The sequence below is a fragment of the Struthio camelus genome, chromosome 11, assembly GCF_040807025.1.
Source record: "Struthio camelus isolate bStrCam1 chromosome 11, bStrCam1.hap1, whole genome shotgun sequence".
Taxonomy (NCBI): Eukaryota; Metazoa; Chordata; class Aves; order Struthioniformes; family Struthionidae; genus Struthio; species Struthio camelus.
This window is the reverse complement of record NC_090952.1, coordinates 16,780,585-16,800,910: the sequence shown is the minus strand read 5'-3', so window position 1 is coordinate 16,800,910 and position 20,326 is coordinate 16,780,585. Positions and strand designations below refer to the sequence as shown.

The following is a 20,326-nucleotide window of genomic DNA, read 5'->3' as shown; positions in this document are numbered from 1 at the left end:
AGAGAGAAAGAGCAAGAAAAAGAGAGAGAGAAAAAAAAAAGGAGAGAAAAATAGAGAGAAAGGTCACAGTTCCCATGAGAAATCCCTTAAGAAAGTGGCTAACAGCTAGTCAATAGAGAAAATAAAGTCAACAGAAATTGGAAAATGCAGTTTTCTTTAGTTATTAATTATTTACAGGTGTAGTAACAGGATTGTCATGCATAAAACTGCTGCCAGCTAGACTCTTTCTCATAGTGGAGTGAAGAGAGTACCACAAGATGGAAAAGAAAACAGAAGACATGGGCACAGATAACATGGGCACAGACTGAGCCTGAAGCAGTGGAATGAATGTGTTCTCTGGCATTTTGTTGCAGTGTGTTCTTCCTTGTGATGGGCTGCCCTAGGGCTTACTCAAGCAAATTTCCCAGCATGGGACACCAGGGCTGCAACTAAGGAAATGGCTGGTGCCATCATCTTCAGATCAGATATTTGCCTGTGGATATCCCAGAGTCAGTCAACTGGGAGATTCTAATTGATGTAAGGATACATGTGGCTACTCGACAAGATGGCCCGGATGAGGTTTGGAGGATTCAGAGTCCCTGTCGTGCCTGCAGAGAGGAATCCTTCATCTCAAAACACAACCTGGCAAAGGGGATGTGGCAATGACTCAGGTTTCAGAACCCTATTCCCACTTTTTAGTGGTTGCAAAATTAAATTATGCAATATATAATTGCCTTTACAGTTGCTGGGTCCCCTTCAAACAGACAGGAGGAACTGACAGACATTTAAGAGGAAACGGAGTAGTGCCAGCAGTATAAAACGAGCCAATGGACTCTTCAAGTTGACAGGACCTTCAAGCAGCAGTGAAGAGCCAAGAGCCTTCGAAGACTGTGGGAGCATCCTGGCTCACTTCAGCAAAGCTGGGACCAGGCTTCCCTCTCTAGGCAGACGGGATCCTTAAAACTGTGCACAGATCTGCATGGGTGGGGGCTGGGACAGTGAGGAACAGAAAAGTGTGATGGGGAGAACCATATTTTGGCCTAGAGCCTTTGAATAAAAACCAGCATAACCCATGCTGTGGTGATAAAGCTTGCAGGTTAAATGTTAGGACTAGTCCAAGCCTAAAGAACTCCACTCTCTCAGCAGACTCCCTTCGGGGGCAGAGGCACATACAGATCCAGGAAGAGAGCTGGCCTCATTTGCTTGTGGATGGTGATGTTCTTTGCTCTGATGTCTGGGACGCCATGAGGCACAGGAGGTGAACGCCGCTGAATACAACAGCCTTCCTCCAGCAGGAGACAAAGGAACATAGAAGTTACGAGTGCAGGTGCAGTGCTACTGTCTAACCATTTCCCCTAAGATGGGGGAAGACGAAGGGTAAGCTATGGGAGCAGAGCTGGGTGCCGTTGCTAGGGGACTGCACACTCCTCACTGACTGTGGCCCCTGTGGACTACCCAGCATGGCTGTGCAGCTGCTGACGCCTAGCTTTGGCACTGCTTGCACTGAAGTGAGATCAGATCCAGTCCAGGAGACACTGTCAGCAAAGGCCTATGATTTGCCAACCCTTCCCATAATTAGCACATCAGTTTGTACACAATTCATTTCTATAGCCAAGAGCTGGCATGGCTTAGAGGGCTGGCCAGCTCATAGCTGCACACGGCTGGCACCAATGTGCCGTGCAGCGGCACAGAGGCACCACTGGGCCAAAACGGAAAGTTGCTTCCTGCGCCTCTCCCGTTCCTCCAGACAGCCTGTGCAACCACTTCTGCCTCCCCATGGAGTAGCCAGAGGGGCCTGGGTCCATGCAGCTGTAAAGGCACCACCTTATCATCCAGAACAGTGCTGGAAGGGGTCCTGCAAGGTCCTGCATCCTTTCCCCTGGCAACTTCCCTTCCCAGCTCTCTCCTCCTTCCTCAAACCCTGCAGTTGCAAGGCTCACTCTTCTGGAAGGCCTCAGAGAAGTGGTGTCACAGACCACTATCTGCACTGAGGTCAGGGTCTTGCAGGGGGTGGGGTGGGCTGTTGCTGAAGGAGAGAAACAATGAACAAATGAGTGGGTGAATGTGGACGTAACAAAGGAGTACTAAATGGGGAGGGGGAGAATGGGTGCAGGAACAGGTGGAGGTTTAACTGAGGAACAGAAAAGGACAAAGGAGAGAAGAACTGGGGTTTGAAGGAGGCTAGGGGGACAAGGCATATAGTTCTTGGAGCAGAGCAGATTTCGGAAATCACCAGCCCTTGCAGCTGGGCCAGCAGAAACAGCCCATGAACCCAGGGAGCAGAGGTGAGGCTCAGAGCTGGCCCAGCCCTCCAGCAGCACTGGAGGGATGGCTCCTGGGGTGCCTGGGGGCCGGCAGCCTGCTGCCACGCAGCCGCTTGGGCGAGCCAGTGTCTAAGGTGCTGAGCCACCTCCTCGCCTGCTCCTGTCTTGCCATCTGCCCGATCCGGGTGTTTGCCCGTTCCTGGACACCTTTGTGGGCAGTAATTGTGACATTACATGCTGCTTCCTGCCTACACGGGAGGAAAAGCGTGCTGCTGGGTCGGGAGCGGCCCCTCTCCACAGGTGAGAGTGCCACCCAGGCATGCCGGCAGCTGACTGCCCGCAAAGCCACGCACAGAGGAAGCACACCAGCTTGTGAGCGTAGCTACCACCGGCATGTCACACCTGGGTGACCCATACCAGGAGAAACTGTGGCCAAGGAAACGGTGCCAGCATTTCCCTTTCACTGTCCCCTGTAGAGAAGAGCCCAAGCGCAAGCCCCGTCCCTAGCTCTGGTGTTCCTCTGGCAACGCAGAGCCTGAAACAGATCCAGCGAGGTTCCCCATTCCCTCCTGAAATGGGCACAGGGCAGAGACGCAGGCTGCCTTTGCGGGCTAAAAGCCCTTTGCAATGCTCAGCTGCCCACAAGGCTAGTTGCTTATGGCATTCAAGACATCTGAAAGTCATGCTGCCTCCCTGGGAACACCCTGGTGTCCAGGGCAGGGACAAATGGGCAGTGTCAGGAGAAGCTGTGACATGTGCCACTACATTTCCTAAGAGCTGCTCGGTAGCGCTGCCAGCAGCGGCCATGGTCCCAGGCAGCAAGCCGCTGCCCAGGTACCACTGTGGAGGGAGACTCTTCTCCCTCGCTCCCTCACTGCTGGTGGCCCCCAAAGAGCTTTAGGAGCCAGCTCAGAGGGAGAGAAGCTGCTGAGGAGGAGACACCTCTTTGCAGAAGATTTAGCAAAGGGAATGAGAGGTAAGTAAAATAATTAAAAGTAATCATTTTCTCTTCCAAAGAGAAAACAGCTTGATTTTCAGATACAAAAGGTTTGTGAGTCTAAACACACACACATACACATAAAAACCCTTGACTGACTGAACAATAACAAGGCTAAATAGTAAATATCTATACCTTGAAGCCATCAAACTCATCTGTGCAGTGGCCTCTTGCCAAAAATGCCTTCAGGAGCAGTTTAGCTTGATATGGAGAGAGGACTGGTGAATTGTTGCTGTTTGGGTTGTTTTCCCCTACTTTGATATTAACAGAGCGTTTACAGTTGCATGAGCATGCCTCTCGCCTTGGCTGAGCTCTGCCCACTCCCAGCAACCACCAAGGATTCAGGGAACCGCTGCTTCCCTCCTCTCCCGTCTGCAAAATCCACATAGATATTTGGGGAGGGGGTAAATCGTGGCCCCGGGGACCCATAAAATTTGGAGAATTTGCTGCTGTGTGCTTTGACGGTCTGCTTCCACAGCCCATGCCGGCCTCTCCACCCCCCACGGGGCCATAGATGCAGAGGGGGACAGCTAGCAAGCCCCTGCCACCCCTTACCTGAGCCAAGCCACCGGGGGCCACCCTGTCCCCCCACCTCTCCCGCTAACGGCATCACCCGGCAAGCTGGCCAAGTGCTGCTGCTGTCTTAAGCAGCCGCTCTCCTTCGAACGTATTCTTTCCTTTAGCAGTATTGTATATTAAATTGCTCTATTACTCCAACTGCCTCATGCACACCTAGCATTGCAGAGGCTGTTTTTACAGCACTGCCACCCTTTGCATAGTTCTGCCTTTCTACCTGTTCAGAAAGCAGGCGCTTTTCCCCTAGAAAGCACCCTTACAAGTCCCTCCTCTCCCTTCCCCAGCTCTCCCAGCTTGGCCTGGGCTGCTCTGAGAGGTAAAGCTCCAGGTTTCTGAAGATTTCGGGAGAGGTTCTTAGCAGAATGGAAGGCCTTCCCAGTCAAGATGATCTCGAGCAAGAGAAACACCTTCCTGATATCTGATGCAGCCTTATAATCCTCCCTAGGGGACAGCCAAAAAGAATCCAGTATGTGGGCAACAGAAGTCAAGGTAGCAGATGAAAAACGAATGTCTTGTGCATCCATAGGATGTGCTGCTTGCAGAAATAGGCTGGTCCAAGCCCTGGTCTGGATGCCTGGCTTATGTCTGTGAACAGTAAGTGTGGGGTCTGGTCCCACGGGGGAAGGTCGACAGTAAATGGAGGGGGTCGCCCGCCAGTGCCACAAAGCTGGTGGGGATTGGGACCAGGGTGAGATATTCTGGCCACGATACTTCTTTGTAAAACCTAGGTAGTGGCAAAGCTGGCTTTGCTCATGTTGAGTGCGATGCGTGGAGGAGAACTGGAAAGCTCTCTCAGGTGATGGTGCCCTGCTCTGTGATATTCAAGCCTTTTCACAGAAGTGAGCCTGGGAGTGGGGAGGGATAACTTAACGAGCCCTTTAGAAGAAGGGCAGCATTAAGGGACTGCTTCTCTCCTGTCACCCCTCAGAAATATCACAGCACTAACACGATGCTTGCAGCCACCACTCGTTGCCTTCCCTGTCTGCTCAGAGAGCTTCAGCTGAAACGTCCCCCACCTCTCCGGGAGCGCAGACCTCCCGAAAGCAAAGCCCTCTGTGACACTACTCTTGCCAGTGTGTTGTTTCAGAGAGAAGAGGCAGGTTGCCAATGCCAAAATGGCATTTGACATTTTTAGAAGGAAACATTTCAACTTTTCCTTTGAGCACTGTCTTCTGTTCCAGTGAATTAGAATACAACTTTGTTTTCGGACTGCACTGTCTCAGACAGTAGAGGTTATAAAATAGGAGTGCAGACCGAGCAGATCATTCTGATCACCCTCAAAGACTCCTTCAGTTCCTTTCCAGGAGAATCTCATAAAGTCAGGACGGCTTTGGGCCTTGTCAGAAGAAAAACAAACATTGGAGTATCAAGGCTCGCAAGGAAATGAAACGCCCACTCTCTGCACAGCTGGCTTTCCGTGGCTTAGATTATCAACCCTTCTCAACAACAGCTGTGTACAGATCTGTTCATATATAGTACCAGTCACAAAAATGGAGCTCTTAAATAGTATCGTAACAAGGATACTATCATAACAAGGCACAAACAGCAGTAACTTATGCTAGGATAGCTCTGACCCAGAGTTCCCTTAGAAAAAGAGCCCCTCAACAGCCTAGTGTTAGCTGGGAAGGAAATGTCCCAATTTGAGCCTCTGTAAGACCTAAAAAAGAAAAAAAAAGAACATTATCTTCTCTGTGACTTCTGCTGGCAGGAGATGTTAAACCATTTATTTATAACTATCTTCCCGAAATGCTTCCCTGCTTGGAAGCCAAACTACAAATCCTGCTTGGTTTGTTGTTTCTAACCAAAGGATGCCAGTACGTCTGCTTCCAGCTGGCAAAAAGGCTTGCAGCCAGTGCCAGGCTTTGGTGGGAATAGACTTAGTTTTCAATTAGTGCTAGCACAGATCCGAAGAGTGAGCCTTTTATCAGGCAGAGAGCAGTGTCTTCAGAGTCAGGGAGAGCAAAGACGAGAGAGCAGATGCGTATCACCAGCAAGCCAGGTAGGTGGCTGTGCTACGAGGAGGAATAACTGTGCTGGAGCTTGAAAATACCAGGAGAAAAGGATCAGTGTAAGAAAGAGACAGGTAGGAAATCCACCCTGACAGCTCTGAGTGAAACAGCAAAGATCACCCATAGTCAGGGAGATTGCTTAAAAGCTGTCCTGGGAACAGCTGCCCTGACACCTTGCAGAAGGAGCCAGCTGCAGGGCTCTCCCAGCATCTCCACTGAGAGGGCACCCGGCACCGGCCCTGCTCTGGCCCTGCTGGGCAGGAGAGCAGCGCCCGGGAGCGGGGCACGCCTGGGCTGCTGCGGAGCAACCGGAAAGACCTGCTCGTTCAGGGTGAGCTCTGCCAAGCAGGCACCAAAAGACACCTGCAGCAGGTACCGCTGGTGGTGGCAGGCAGGCACATGGTAAGGCGATACATGGCAGGACTTGGCTTTGAGTCAGAGGGGATTTTGGGGAGGGCCCAGGCTAGCAGAGGACACCGCCTCCGCTCCCAGTCCTGTGCAAGTCAGCTAAGTCACTGGATGCCGTCTTTAAACTTGCATTTGATATAATTCCGTTAGTAAACACTACATACTCTTTGCTACCATTTTATTGTATTTGTTTTGCTTTTTATAGGGTTTTCTATTTCATTCACTTAGGCCTGAGTATTATATTGACATGAATGTTTTATGAGATACACTTCATCTAGGTTATTTAAGAAAACGACAGCCCCGTAGTTTCTGAAACAAACCGCCTCGTGGCTGGTTAGCGAAGTGGTTACCGCCCGGAGAGCCCCCGAAGCCAGACGGCGGCAGTGACAGCCTTCGCTCCTGGAGCGGGACGGGGCGCTGGCGCGCCGGCCGCGGCAGACACGCAGCCTTGGTGCCGGGGCCGGCGGCATGGGGCAGCTGCCGCAGCAGCAGCGGTGGGGGCCGATGCCAGGAGGAGCCGGCCACCCCAGGGTGCAAACGCAGCAGTGTGACCGCCGTTGGGGTGACCGCTCGCAGGCTTGCTGCTGGGGACCACGCGCCCTCCCTCTGCTTTTCGGACCCACGTTGCCCGTGCTGCGATGCCCAGGGCAGAGCTCCCCGCCTCCCCTGCCGTGCACAGGCGGTTGGCGGGCCCCGGCGGGAGCCCCCCGGCGAAAGGCACTGCAGAAATGTCACAGGCGGTGCGGGGTGCGGATGCGAGGGGATGTGATGGGGAGATGAGGTGAGGGTCGCTGGTCGCTTTAGCTTGTGGGGGGCTGCGCCCGTGCGCCCGGTGCTGCCCGTTGGCACGGACATGCTCTCAGACCGGACACAGGTGGGTCAGAGTTAAGCTCCCCGCGGCAGCGAGAGGCAGGGAGGGCGGCTGCACTGCTGCTGAGCCAGCAAGAGAGCTAAGAGACTGCAGGACACGCGCAAACATCACCCTCGCAGGAGGACAGGGTGCCCAGCCTGCCCCGTGCCATCCTGCTGCCCCCATGGATGCTCCAGGTGGGGAAAATCCTGCGCCTTGTGCTCTGTCCTGCTTCCCTTTGGGAAGGGTGAAATAGCCTGGCGCAGGGGCTCAGAGCAATGCTCAACACCACCGTGGGTGTGTTGGGGCTCTGGGCTCGTTACAGGCACTCAAAATATACTGGGGCCAGCTTACGGGACAGCAGGAGGGTCAGAGAGGTGACACAGGAGGACCAGTGCTGCCTGTGGGCCAGGACAAGCACTCAGCAGATGCAGCACGTAATTCCCTGTGGCAGTACACTGCGTCCCTGATTCCAGGTACCGGTGAGGGAGGGAGAAGGGACAGACAGCCTGGATCCCCTCGTCCCAGCGCTACGCCTGGAAAGGGGCACTGCTGGTTCAAGTCCCAGCAATGCGGTGGCTGTGAAGGGAGAAAAAGCCCCTCTCCAAGGCACTGGAGGGCTCTTCTGGGAAGAGTGTGCAGGTTTTAGACCTGGGTCACATCTCAGTGACTTTGTGGGATGGAACCTGCCTTACACGGCTCTCAGGGACAACAGAATCACCCTCCTGGTTAAAAGAGCCCCTTCTCCTGTCATGACAGGGCACTGAGGATGCTCAGCTGCATTGGGTTCTCCAGGTGCAGGCAGGTCTTTGGGGACTGCCCATCCCTCTCTCATCCCTTACTGGTAGCACAGTGGTCCCTAAGTCACCCCTGTCCCTGAGGCTGGAAAGAGTCTATATCTTTCCTAGCCTGCACCAACATCACTGCTGCTCCAGTGATCAAGAGCAAAAATGCTCCATGAGCTGAACTTCGCTGGGGCTGTACTCCTTTCTGCCAGTGTGGCTAATCTCAGAGGCCAGGTGCTTCACTGCCTAAATGCACCTGCAAGCAGTGAGATTAGTAGTGAGGGCTGCTGAGCAGCCAAAGGAAGGAAGATGAATGGAAATGTAGAAAAGGGGACTGGGATCGAGAAGAGATGTCAAGAAGGACAAGGGGATATGGCCAAGAGAGAGCAAAAAACCATGCATCTGAACACGAGCTCTATGGCTTCCAGCCCTGACGCTGAATGCATGCACCCTCACAGCTTCTATCTCCTCCAAGGTATTGGAAAACTCCCATCTTGGCTTCTGTCACTGACTGACCCTGAAAAAATATTTCTCTGGTAGGAAACACCCCATCCTCTAACATGAATTGCCCCAAGAGTCCAGGATGGCAGACAGACATGACCTTCCTCGCCTGTTCTTGTCTGGGTAGAGAGAGGGAGGAAACCTTAAGCTAGGTTTGGTGAAGACAGAGAGGAGGAAGCCCTGTAGTTGCCTACAAGGCACTGCCACCCTGCTCCACCCTTGCAAGGGCTCCACAACACCTGACAGTTGCTGGGTTGCCTGCAGCAGGTACTCAGCTACATGCTGGCACATGCAGCACAGTTTCCTGAACACAGCCCAGCTGACCTGCACCCACGCCTGCTGCCCTGGGGAGTAAAACCTGGCGTAAAGTGCCAGACGCTGAAGACTAATCCAGCCGACAGGCTGACTCTGGAGGCCTCCACGTCCTTGGGCTCGAGCCACCAGAGTGTCCACCATGCTAGGGCAGTCCATCGCAGAAGAGGAGGAGGGAGGTAAGTCACACCAGCAGGCCTTGGCAGAGCGTAGCGTGGAATGGCAATGGGTGGCATGCAGGCAGGTCGTATGGCACGAGGTTGAGGAGGAGAGATGGAAGCAAAGAGTGACCTGGACGGATGGGGGACATCAGACTCATGATGTCAGAGGCACAACTTGTTATGATCCTTGTTTTCCTTTCATCATCAGAGACAAAATAAAATGAAACTATATGCATATGAGATTAAATTAAAAGTTTTGTTTACATTAAAAAGAACCATCTAATAGTAGTACTAATAATATCAAATGAACAATAATAATAAAACAAAACAGGAAAGAAGAAAGCCCTGGAGAATTCCTGCCTGGATGGTGCTCACTGATGGAAGGTTTGTGTGACCACTTTTACTGTTTAGGGATCATTCCCTTGATAGCTGACTCCCGGTTTACATATGTGGCCCAGTAGACTAAGTTGAAAATGGCAAAGAGGACTGGAAAGACGATGCGGGACATCTTGTCTACCTTGCTGACACTGTTGTATGTCTTCTTACTCTCCGGGAGCTTCTCCTCTATGCGGGGCATCTTGGGGGGCACGTTGGTGGCAGTAGCAGTGGCAGCAGCACTCTTGGAGATGGTGGGCAGGCCAGGGTCCTTAGCAATGTTGAGGGCATATGTGGTGCCAACGATGTTGTAGGTGTTGTTGGTTTTCTTTGCTAATGCCACTGGCTCTTTTTTCTAGGGAAGGTGGAAGAAAAAACATAAGAGATGAGGTGACGGCAGAACTGCGTCGAAAACATTTTGTCTCCTGAGTTTACCTGCCTGTCTGGATGAGAAGAAGGAGAAGGGTGCAAGGAGCAAAAGCCCAAGAAGCCATTGTGGAAGGGAAGGAAGATGAGCTGAGAAGATGGCCAGAACCCATGACATTGCTGCCACGTGTGGGCTGCTGGAGCAGAGGGACGTGGTGGGCTAGGATGTCCCCATTACACCAGCTAATCCATGCAGGCCTGGTACGCAGCACTTAGCATAAAGTGGTCCCGGCCTGGCAGCGAGGTGCTAAGCCCTGCCATAAGTGAAATAACTGAAGTCAGCTAGCCTCATTGTGACCACTTAGATCAGACCAGTGGCATGGAGCTGCCAGTGCAGCAGCTGCCCAAGTTGGGTGACTCCTCGCCTGGCGGATTGCAGGCATAGCCAGGTCTATGCTGGTACATTGCAAGGCCAGTGTAAGTGAAAGCAGGCTCAAGAGATATACACACTCCTTGGGCTCTCTCAATTGGACAAAGTGTTATGCTGTTGCACATAAGGTTCTGACATGGGGAGCCGATGCAGGCATGTAGTCTTTAGAGAAGAATGAGACCCAGTGTGGTCAGCCTGGGGGAAGAACTTGATTTTCTGCTTAGCCCACCTGCTTCCTGGATCACATGAGAGTGGGACACAACACAGAGGATCATATTTCTTTTTCTTTTTTTTTTTGGTAGGAGAAAGACAGTAGCCTTAAGAACGTGGGTAACAACTTTATAATATTTTTGGACCATGATATTATGAGACAATATCTTACCCTGCCTTAGTGCTCTGAATACCTCATATAGTGATGCACAACATAACATCACAACAACCACAACGCCTCTGGGCCCCTTTAGAGCATCTCATGACCTACCTAGGTAAGATACAGAACGGACTGAGGACATTTCCACTAGCTCTGGATGTCAGGATTGCTCAACATGGCATTTTAGGAGAAAGGGAAGCTTTTCATCCTTTGTATCTAAGGGTTGCTTCAAATAAAGGGAGGTAATGCACACTTCCCACAGGGCTCCCGGGACAACCATGCTGTCCATGCTGAAGGGAAGAGAGCTTGTATAGCAATTGGAAAAGATGTACTAGTTATGCATTAGACGTGAGGTACTGACAGAAGATGGAGGTTGCTTAAGATAGATGGTTCAGGTGTTAATGAAGGTGAGTGGACAGGAAGACGGGGGCTAGGAAGTCATAATAGATGTTGCTTCCGCTCTGGGGATCTTTCTGGTGCTGTCAGGAACTTGAGACTAGCTGCTATATTGTATAAAGCAATCCAGGTCTACTGAGAGAGGCCCATCAAATCAAATCTATTTATACGTAGACAACAGGCACCCTATACGTCCCAGCATCTGTGTACTCCAAGCTGTGTCTATGGCAATTACCTTGCCAAGAGCCAGAGTTAGACACAGCGATGACTCATGGTGGGAATCTAAAACCTGAACTCAGAACAAGGTGTAACTTTGGATCTCATTTTCTATTCAAAACCAACCGAAACACAAGTTAAAACACGGCCAGGCATCTTCCAGGGGTGCTTTACATGGTTTTGCATGTATAAGAACGTACAGGGTAAGAGTGCCGCCAGCTCCCTGGGGATGTCTGACCCAACCTAATCTGCTCCCGGTGCCGCAGGAGCCTGGTGCCCTGGCAAAGGTGGCAGCTCAGTGCAACCTCTGAGTGAGCCATCCCGCTAGCTGGGGCCTGGCTGAAGTCTGCAAGATGAAGCACATCACAGGCTGCCTGCAGAGGGAACGACGTGCCAAGCGATGCTTCAGCCAGGAGAAGGGGAGAGTGAGCAGCCAGCAGGATCTGGCCATCCCACTCCCTCACCTGGGAATTAGTTGCAGGAAGTATCTCTGGGTAGCGCTGAGAGCCGGAAAGCCCAATTCATCCAGTCTGCCCTGCAGAGTTACTTCAGGGCTTTAGTTTTCATGCTGTACTTCCATTTTAAATGTGTCTGCAATCACCATGGATATTTCTGGTTGCCTTAGGAAATGAGTTTTCCGCAGTGGGGCACTAAAAACAACTTTTGTGCAATCTTTAAAACCCTGTCCAATAACCTCATTGCTAGGCCTGCAGTCTCATTATAATTCCAGCAATTACAGAAATTAACCTGCTGTTAGAAGGAGGTTGAAATGTCTTTAAACTCCAGATCAGACTAAACCATTGATCACACCATATTCACAGTCTTTTACGGGCAAAGCAGGAAGGGTTGTTATGCTCTTCAACGATTAACTGAGTGACTGATTTCTGCAGTCATTAGAGCCATGTTAACTTCTACCCCCTGCACAGAAGGTGAACTTTTCCTGCTAAATAGCTAACAAGAAGCAAATAAAGGACTAAAAATGTTTCACCTTCTAAAGCATTTAAGTTTGCTTAAGTATGATTACTTATTAACATAGCTACAGCAGACAATAAAATAATTAATAATTGGTAATGAAATGAAAAATAGATTGTTTGCTGTTTGCAGAATGTAATTCGAAGTGCGCTATGATAATTACATGAATAAGATGACTACGAGTGACATGACATTTTCAACCTGGCTAGCTTTTCTGCCCTAAAGCTTGGAACGTGACTCTGTCCTGCTGGGCCAAAGGCATTTGACAACAGAAGATTGAAATGGGGAAAAGTCATGCAAATGTGAACGCCGTGTGTGGCTGTAGCAAGCCAATGCTCCTCTTAGTGTGATTCAGAGTCTGAGCATCAGCTTGGGCTTCTCTGGAAGTAGTGCACAGCTTTGGGAGGCTAGAGCCAAGGACCTTTTCCAGCTGCCTACAGATGTTTTCTGCTCTGTTCAGAGCGGGAAGCCTGGGTAGCCTTTTGAAAGCATTCAGAGGACCCCGCGCCTACCAAGGCACATATGTGCAAGGAAATAAGCTCCTGAAACATCAGAAGAAATGGTTTGGCCTGAAGTTGACTGGGGTGTGCTTTATAAATGAAATGTTTTGGGCAAGATTGCAACAATCAAAGGAAAACATGTTTACTGCTTTCAGCTATGAAGTAGCCCTCAGCCTTCCCCTAGCAGTTTACCTGGGAGGTGCTCAACTTCCTACTGAAACAGAAGGAAAGAGCAGAAAATCAGGAGGAAATCTCCCATTTACATTCAAAACTTGTCCCATTTAAAACACGGTTATGTTGAATAGCACGTCCTGCGTTTATGGCCCATTTTGGGCCCAGGGAGACCAAGCCACTGCACAAAGCTTCTTCCTGCGGTGCTCTCCGGGGGGAGAAGCTGTGAAAGCTGGTCTAGAGATGCATATGTTCCCTGGATGACGTAGGTCTGACACAAGTCCTTCTACAAACACACAAACTGAGGTACAATAGCATTTTTGTTGACTCTTTTTGTCTTCAAGGCTCTCTGTTGAGGAGCTAAAGCCTGAACATCTAAAGCTACGGGACCTACTGGGTCTGCTTATGATCTATTGGAGATTTCTCTCTTTGCGTCTGTTCCCTGGCCAGAAAAGAAGGCTGGAAGCACTTTCTCTCTGACAGGGCACTCTGAGGGTCACCATCGCTAATACATGAAATACCTGTGGGTCATGGGTTGTACTGAGAAATGCAAGGTATCTGCCACTTGACATTCTTTAAAGTGACCTCAACATCCTCTAAGCAGCTCTATTCTCTGACATACTTTTGTCCTATAATTCAAAACCCAGCAACTGCAGTTGCTGTTCTAGCAAACATGTCATTCCTTCCTTGTGCCAACCAAAGTTATCGTCTGCAGCATGCCAGAGGCTTGGTCCTATCAAAGAAGAATGAAGTGTTTTACACTGAGATGCATGTACCTGGAGCAGAGCCAAGGGCTCAGAACAATGCAATCTTGCATTAACAAGCCAGCTGCATCAATGCCAGATTACTGTCACTGCTAGTGTGACCTTTGGCATCCCCCATCCCTTCCATCTTTTCTTCTTTCTGGTTATGTGAAACTCAGCCCAATGATCTGATGCTCCCTGTATCTCCAGAGGAAGACTTAGAGGTTGGATGGAGTCAGTAATAAGCCCAAGGCACCATACTGCAAGGGTTGAAAGAAAGAGGATGAAATGTATCAAAGAACGATACAGGGGGTCTAGTGAGAATGCTGAGAATATAAATCACTTGGAGTGCTATGAGGAGCCACAGGTGATGGCAAGTACAGTAGGACAAAAGAGACATGGGCCTGCAGAGCGCTCTCAACAAGGGAAAGAGTCCCAGCAAACACATATTTACCCTAGCGAGGCAGAAAAAAAGAGATAGGCCTGAACCACTCTGTGAGTCTGTACCACTTTAAACTGGTTGAAAATGGTGGCCTCTGATGGTTGTTTCTCATTCCTCTCCACTGGCAAGGAGGAGAATGAAACAAAGATGCCACAAACTGAAAGACATAAAAGAGAAAGAAGAATGATTTCCAAGTGACCTGGACCAGGGGGCAAACTTCAGAATTACTGATGAGTAGGTGGGACAAAAAGCTTGGCTTAACACAGTCAGTGGAAAAGGTACATAGGGCAAATGGTGAAAATGCCTATCACTTCCAAAACACAAGAAAGCAAACCGAGATGATTGTATCAACTGAGAGGTCTGGAGGATGCTCTTCAGCGACTTTCGCTTGGAGAAAACCCATGTGAAAAGTATATGAAAAGCCTGGACCTAACCTTCTCACCGTGTTCTACAGGACTATTGTCTTGAGGATGAGAAAGGAAAAGATCCAGGACTATTCCCCCATCTAAAGCGTGTTCCTCCTTGGTCTCATGTGTATGATTGTAGCTATTTCTATTTTTTTGGTTGGATCTTATACCTCCCAGAATTTCAGGGCAATGTCATATAAGCACAGATACAGAGCTCAGTCAGAGTTTATGCACAGCCATGACACTGCAGATGGAAGTGGGTTTAGGTTGGCATCTTCCAAAGACGCTTCATCCTGAGGAACAGACACGACTCTGGGGGGGGAAATTTCCCTGGTGAATGTCATCCTTGCAGGTTTCATGAGTTTCCAGTGGGAAAGACACTGCTAAGGGTCATCTCTCTGGATCCCAGCTGTAACAGTCATCTGGGAAGTGACCTTGTTGGCTCCAGAGATGGCCATCCCTGTGCATGGGATGGATGGGATCCAAAAGGGCCTCACTCTGTTTGGACACACTCCCTCTGTCCCAAAGCTCTGCATCCGGTAGTGAAGCTCTCCTGAGAGGTAAGCTGGCAGCTTCCCAGTGACTGTCTTGGCTGAACAGTCCCTCCAGATGCCAACTGAGAGGACCCTTTTAATGGGAATCTTTGAAAATGCTGGAGATAAGGGGCTTTGGTGGCTACTCATCTTTGATTCACTTTGGCCTCTCACTCCTTCCTGACTGCCACCACCTCCCACCTTCTGCCTGGTGATGGTTTTTTAAAATCATCTTTACTAACAAGTTTTCTACATTGCACCCAGATACTTCTTGCTAGTTTGATCTGTACCTCTAAGTTGGTCACAACCACTCTACCTCACAAAAACAGAGGAAAATCTTTTACCCACACCCAGCAATTAGTGATGGCGAGCAGGAAAGGCTTAGAAATTCTCCAAGAAGCATTTGTTAAACCTTATTAGAGTGAGAGCTACAAGGACTTTCTGGTAAGATCTATGGTGATAACTGCCTGGCTTTCATTAGAGAAGAACTGCAGAAAAAGAGTAGAATAGCTCCTAGCCAGATCCCAATAGATCAGCTGGCTGTAGCCAGGATGATCATTTATGATGCAGAGATCTGTGATCCACCATGATAAAGATCAGCCCATCATTTTAGATTCTACCTCAGAAACAGTTCTGCCCCAGAGAAACCTGTCTCAATGAAGGGATGGATGAAGGGGAGAAAGAAAGGATAGAACAAGCCCTGACAGAGAGAATGTAGCAGGAACACCTTTTTGTCACCAGCAGCTTTTGCAAGGTAGCCATTTCTTTTAAATGTGATGGGATGCTGCCTACATTTGAGATGAGGGGATGCCTGCTGATTTTTTTCTTGTTCAGGCAAGCAAGCAATTAAACCTGAAGTAAGGGTCCTTGCCATCATATCAACAAAGAGCATTCTTTTTTGGCGAGGAGGACAGTTCTCCGGGGACCGGAGCTCAAACCTGGACTTGTCACCGGTAGTTTTACTGCTGGCACATACACTTAAAAATGCCAATAGTCGTTCTTCTGCCTCCTCTTGCTTTTGTGGTTTCAACCACCTGGCTTGTCAATTGTTTTAAGAAGAGCTAATTAGAGGATGAAACAGAGCCAATGATGCACCTTCATTGTGTAGTGAATTCTCTGCCTGGAAATATGCAGTGGAATAAAGATAAAGGGCAAATACGGTAACACATTGTATTTGCAAACTCCCTGAAAACCCACCACTCCTTGGGGAGTTCTGCTTGCGTAGGTGCTTCCAGGTGGGAATATTGGCAGTGGATATAAAACATGTGATGGAGAGGACAGGGAAGAGTCAGAATTCCCGAGCTGCAGAGACATCAGAGGCAGGTTAGCCTTCTAAGTTTGGGCCTGATAAAGATCAGTATTGGCTTGAAAAGGTGCCCAAAAATTTGGAGTTCTGTCTGATTCTCCAGCCTGACTCCAATTCCAGCATACTTTCACAAGGAGTGCTCCCATTTCCATTTCTGTTCCCGCTTTGTTTTCTCATTCAATTACCATGAGTGCCAGCTTTTTGCATGGTCTTATCCTATTGTTTCAGCACTTTTACTTTTGCAGTACCAGGACAAGGACTAAATCAAGGTCCGTGCTTTTGTTTAATAATAAACTGAAACTTGAGCCTCTGGTATTTTTTTTTAACTGGGCTCTGTTCACATAACTGTCCCAGACAGTGTGAATCCTGACTTTGTGCTGATACGCCCATCCCTAAAAAGGACATAGTTGCTTTGAGGACCTGCTCTGATCCTTCATTCATGCCAATGACCTGGGAAATGGTCCTCTCGTCTCTAGAGGCCAAATAAGTGCTATTGCTCATGATGGAGGTGGAAGACCATCAACCGGCCTTCTCTGGAGCCCTTCTGCCATGAACCTGGTTCCCAGATCACAGCTGCAAAAGCAAACGGGTAGAGAGACTCCAATAAACACAAGACAGAGGCATTCAACACCCGATGATGGCTGTGGTTCTCCATTAGACCTCCACTCTCCTGCTGTGACCTCCATACCAGTGAGATGACTGGGTGTTGTCCTCCCAAAAGTTACTGCAGTTCTGCCAGATATTCGCATACAACCCCACAACAATTTTAAACAGCACATTAAAATGTTAAGGAGAAAAATATAAAGGCTCCAGAATCAAGAACAAGGACAAAGGTGATTTTCAAATTGATTCAATAAATATAAACAAGGAGCAGCATGCTACAGTAAGCGATTTCTCTGTGCAGCCTAGATTAAATCAGCTCGTTGGGAGGGGGTACGAGCATGGGGCAGTGGTGGCTGTCAGGAAGGAAGCTGCCAGAAAGGCTGATCCCAAGCCAGAAGGGAAAATGTGGGTGATGCCAGGCACTAATTTACTGCCAGTTGCTGCTTCCCATTGCTCGCTTCCCACCCACCCTCTTTGCCCGAGCGTACAAAGCAGCAGCTGCCGGCAGCTGTGGGTAATGCAGCACGAGTGGCACACCCTCCCTCGCTGCCCTGTGCTTGGGGAGACTGATGGTAGGGACTGCCTGCTGCCAGGGGCACAGCGGAGTGGGACTGTTTTCATCAGTAAGACCAGCATCCCGCAGTGTGTCTGGCTTTGTGCAGCATGCTAGGAACGTGGAGTAGGGCATTTATGAGTTAGAGGAAGAAAAATGAAGAGAGGAGGCCATCAACAGAGCAAGCCAAAGACAGGCAGAGCTGCATGCACGTTTGCACCGGGCAACGGTCATGCAGGAGAGAAGAAAAAATGAGCAGTCAGGTCTGGGTTTTTTTCTCCAACTAACCGCAGCAACTGGCGCTCCAAGCCCTCCCTCCCCTGGCCCTCAAGAACCACTGCAGTCGAGACCTGAGCTGAGGACCCCAGTAAGTAGCATCCAGCCTCCTGGAGTACTGCGGGGCTGCATACTACCCACTCCTGGTCCCAGTGCAGCTCTCTCGTGCAGCGTTTCTTCACCGCCCCCTCCCTGGCCTCGGCTGTGGTGCTCACCTTCATCTCTTGGGCCTCCAGCACCTTCTTGCCATCCCAAGCCCAGCTGCGCTTGGTGAAGTAGTTGACAGTAGCAAATTCGATCAGCGCAGAAAACACAAAGGCATAACAGACGGCTATGAACCAGTCCATGGCCGTCGCGTACGCCACTTTAGGTAAGGAGTTTCTTGCGCTGATGCTTAACGTGGTCATGGTGAGGACAGTGGTGACACCTGTGGAAACATTGCGGGAAACAGGGATGCTGACAAATCTCACACACATCATCCCCCCCTGCAAGGTCTGTCCTCTGCTTTTACTGAGGCAGAGCCAACAAGCAAATTTGTCATGGGTCACACTAGCCTGGCCCACAGCCGTGTCGTCCCCAGAGGCGTCCCGTGTCGCCACCATACTCATGTCCAAAGATGCGAGGGAGATGGGCATGCCCCTGCCCCAGCGGCTTTACTGCATGTGGACCCCACCTATGTCAGAGATGATTTGGCCATGACAGGGACACGAGAGAAAAATTGCTAAGGATGAAAGGGCAGGAACAGGCCAGGATTAAGAACTGAATTCTGTTCCCTTCTCTGTCACTGACATGCAAGATAGCTGTTAGCAAGTCATTTCACATCTTTGTGCCTCAGTTTCTCCTCAGACCACTTGGTTGGCATTTTTGTCATCCATCTGTAGGTGCTGTCCCCTAAGCTACGTAGCCCATGCTCCCTCTGTCATTAACGGAGCCCTACTCAACATGAGTCCGAGATGCAGTTCATGGAATCACAAAATAGTTTAGGTTGGAAAGAAACTCTGGAGGTCAACTAGTTCAGCCCTGGCTCAAATCAAGGCCTTATCTGATTGAGTTTTGAATAGCTCTTATTCATATGACCAGTGGTAAACACCTACATGAGGATGAGGTGAAAGGGCCCTAAACTCCTTTGACTATATCTCTGCTCACTGTAAAAGAGTTGTAGCTCCAAGGTGGACATTTCCTTCTCCCTTCCATGGAGTCTGGTGTGGAGAAGCCTGTGCTTGCTACTGTGGCAAAATAATACCAGTAAAATAATGTCTGAAGGGACAGTCATAGGAGTTTGGGATCTTCACAGAGGAGCAGAAACTAGACCGTCACACAATGTGGTTCTCAGAACATTTCAAAAATCTTGCTTTGCGAACTACCTGGATGGACAGCAGGACCCTGTGTCCTCCAGCACAACCAGATGCCAATGAGCAGCCCAAGCTGCCAGAATGGGTGTCACAATGATTTCTCTAAAACAAATCATCTGTTGAAAACTGCTTTTTAAAGCTTTTTTGTTAAAGCAAGCAACCATTGCTATCCCTTTTCCCTAATAATGTACTTTCCAAATAAAAATGCATTAAAAACATTATAAAAATATTGACTAATTCTCACTTCCTTCAAGCCATACTCCTGCTAATTGAAGAGTTTCAGTAATATTGTTGATAACACTTTCTGAGGAGAAAAAAGGAATAAGCAATTGCCATTAAAAAAAATAATGAGAACTCCAAAGTAAGGCAATTTAGCAGCTTAGATATTTTTCACAAAGGTAGGTTTTAATTTTTCAGTCAGCTCTTTCCTGCTGAATCTGAGCCGCTACTTGAGGAAACCTGTCTAATTGCAAATATCAGAATAACACAAGAGGCAATCAAACATCCTTGATGAAGGGCTCACTCCAGGCATCAGGAGTGCATGGACATCCAGAATGGGTGCAGCCACAGGAGCCTGCCCGAGGCTTGGACAGACAGTGGGATAGGGTGTGAGCTGCATGGGGTGATGTTACAGAGGATATACAAAGAGGTGAGCAGGGAAAGTTCACTGGTGAGTCTCCATATGACTGAGCTAGTCCTATTTCCCATTTGACTTCTGTCTGAGCTCCCCTTTTTCAGTCTGCTAGACGAAAACACCAAAAAGTAGGTGCTTAAGGGGCTGTACCTGCCTCTTCTCCACTGTTAACACTTCAAAGCAGTTCTCAGGGTCTGGATCGTGCAAACCAGTGTTGGCCATATGGGCCACCCCATTCTGCAGCTGCACTCGGCCCTGGGAATTGCTGTCAGATTTCCCCCGACTGGAAAAAGGGAAAGATGGAGCGCATTACAAATTTTAAAGCTTGTTACACTGCGCAGCCCCAATAAACATGGAAACCATCATGATTCCATTTTATCCACTTAGGAGGGTGCAAAACAACCTGTGGCCCTTTCTGTGCCCTGTTCCAGGCCCTTGCCTGAGAACCTGAGAACAAGGCCCAGACCTGTCAAGAAGGAAGCATATAAGCTTTGTTGGGTTTTGAAGGGATTATGACTCTTGCCACAGAGGAAATGCTTTTACACCACTTCCTGCCTTATTCAAAGGCACTGGGAGGTGGCTACATATATCCTCTCTCTGCCTAGATACTTTCGCCCAATATACGCTCTGTTAAGTGGTATCTCCAGGGCATTATTATTTCCAGGAAAAACATTCCTGCTTGGTATCAGCAGAGTAGAGTATTGGGACAGAGAAACAAGACCATAGCCAGAACCTGCAGTCTTCTGCCATAGATATGAATCTGCCATGGATATGAGAGGAGAATTAATCAGCTCCTCTGCCTCGGTGTTTCTGATGTGCCAGTCTGCATCCTCCCCTTT

The 20,326-nt window shown here is 49.4% G+C and overlaps 1 protein-coding gene across 3 annotated transcripts in view; it reads right to left on the bottom strand.

The window, feature by feature from the left end:
• Nucleotides 1–6,394: 6,394 nt before the first annotated feature.
• The window catches only part of LOC104140917 (gamma-aminobutyric acid type A receptor subunit alpha3), an 84,555-nt gene continuing 70,623 nt past the window's right edge, over nt 6,395–20,326 (bottom strand). For all 3 annotated transcript variants that reach the window (XM_068957033.1, XM_068957034.1, XM_068957035.1), the window contains 2 exons: nt 17,717–17,928; nt 6,395–9,572 (listed from right to left, as the gene is read on the bottom strand). In XM_068957033.1, the coding sequence (XP_068813134.1) occupies nt 9,243–9,572; nt 17,717–17,928 (542 nt within the window). In that variant the 3' untranslated portion in view covers nt 6,395–9,242. The remainder of the gene's footprint in view (nt 9,573–17,716; nt 17,929–20,326) is intronic.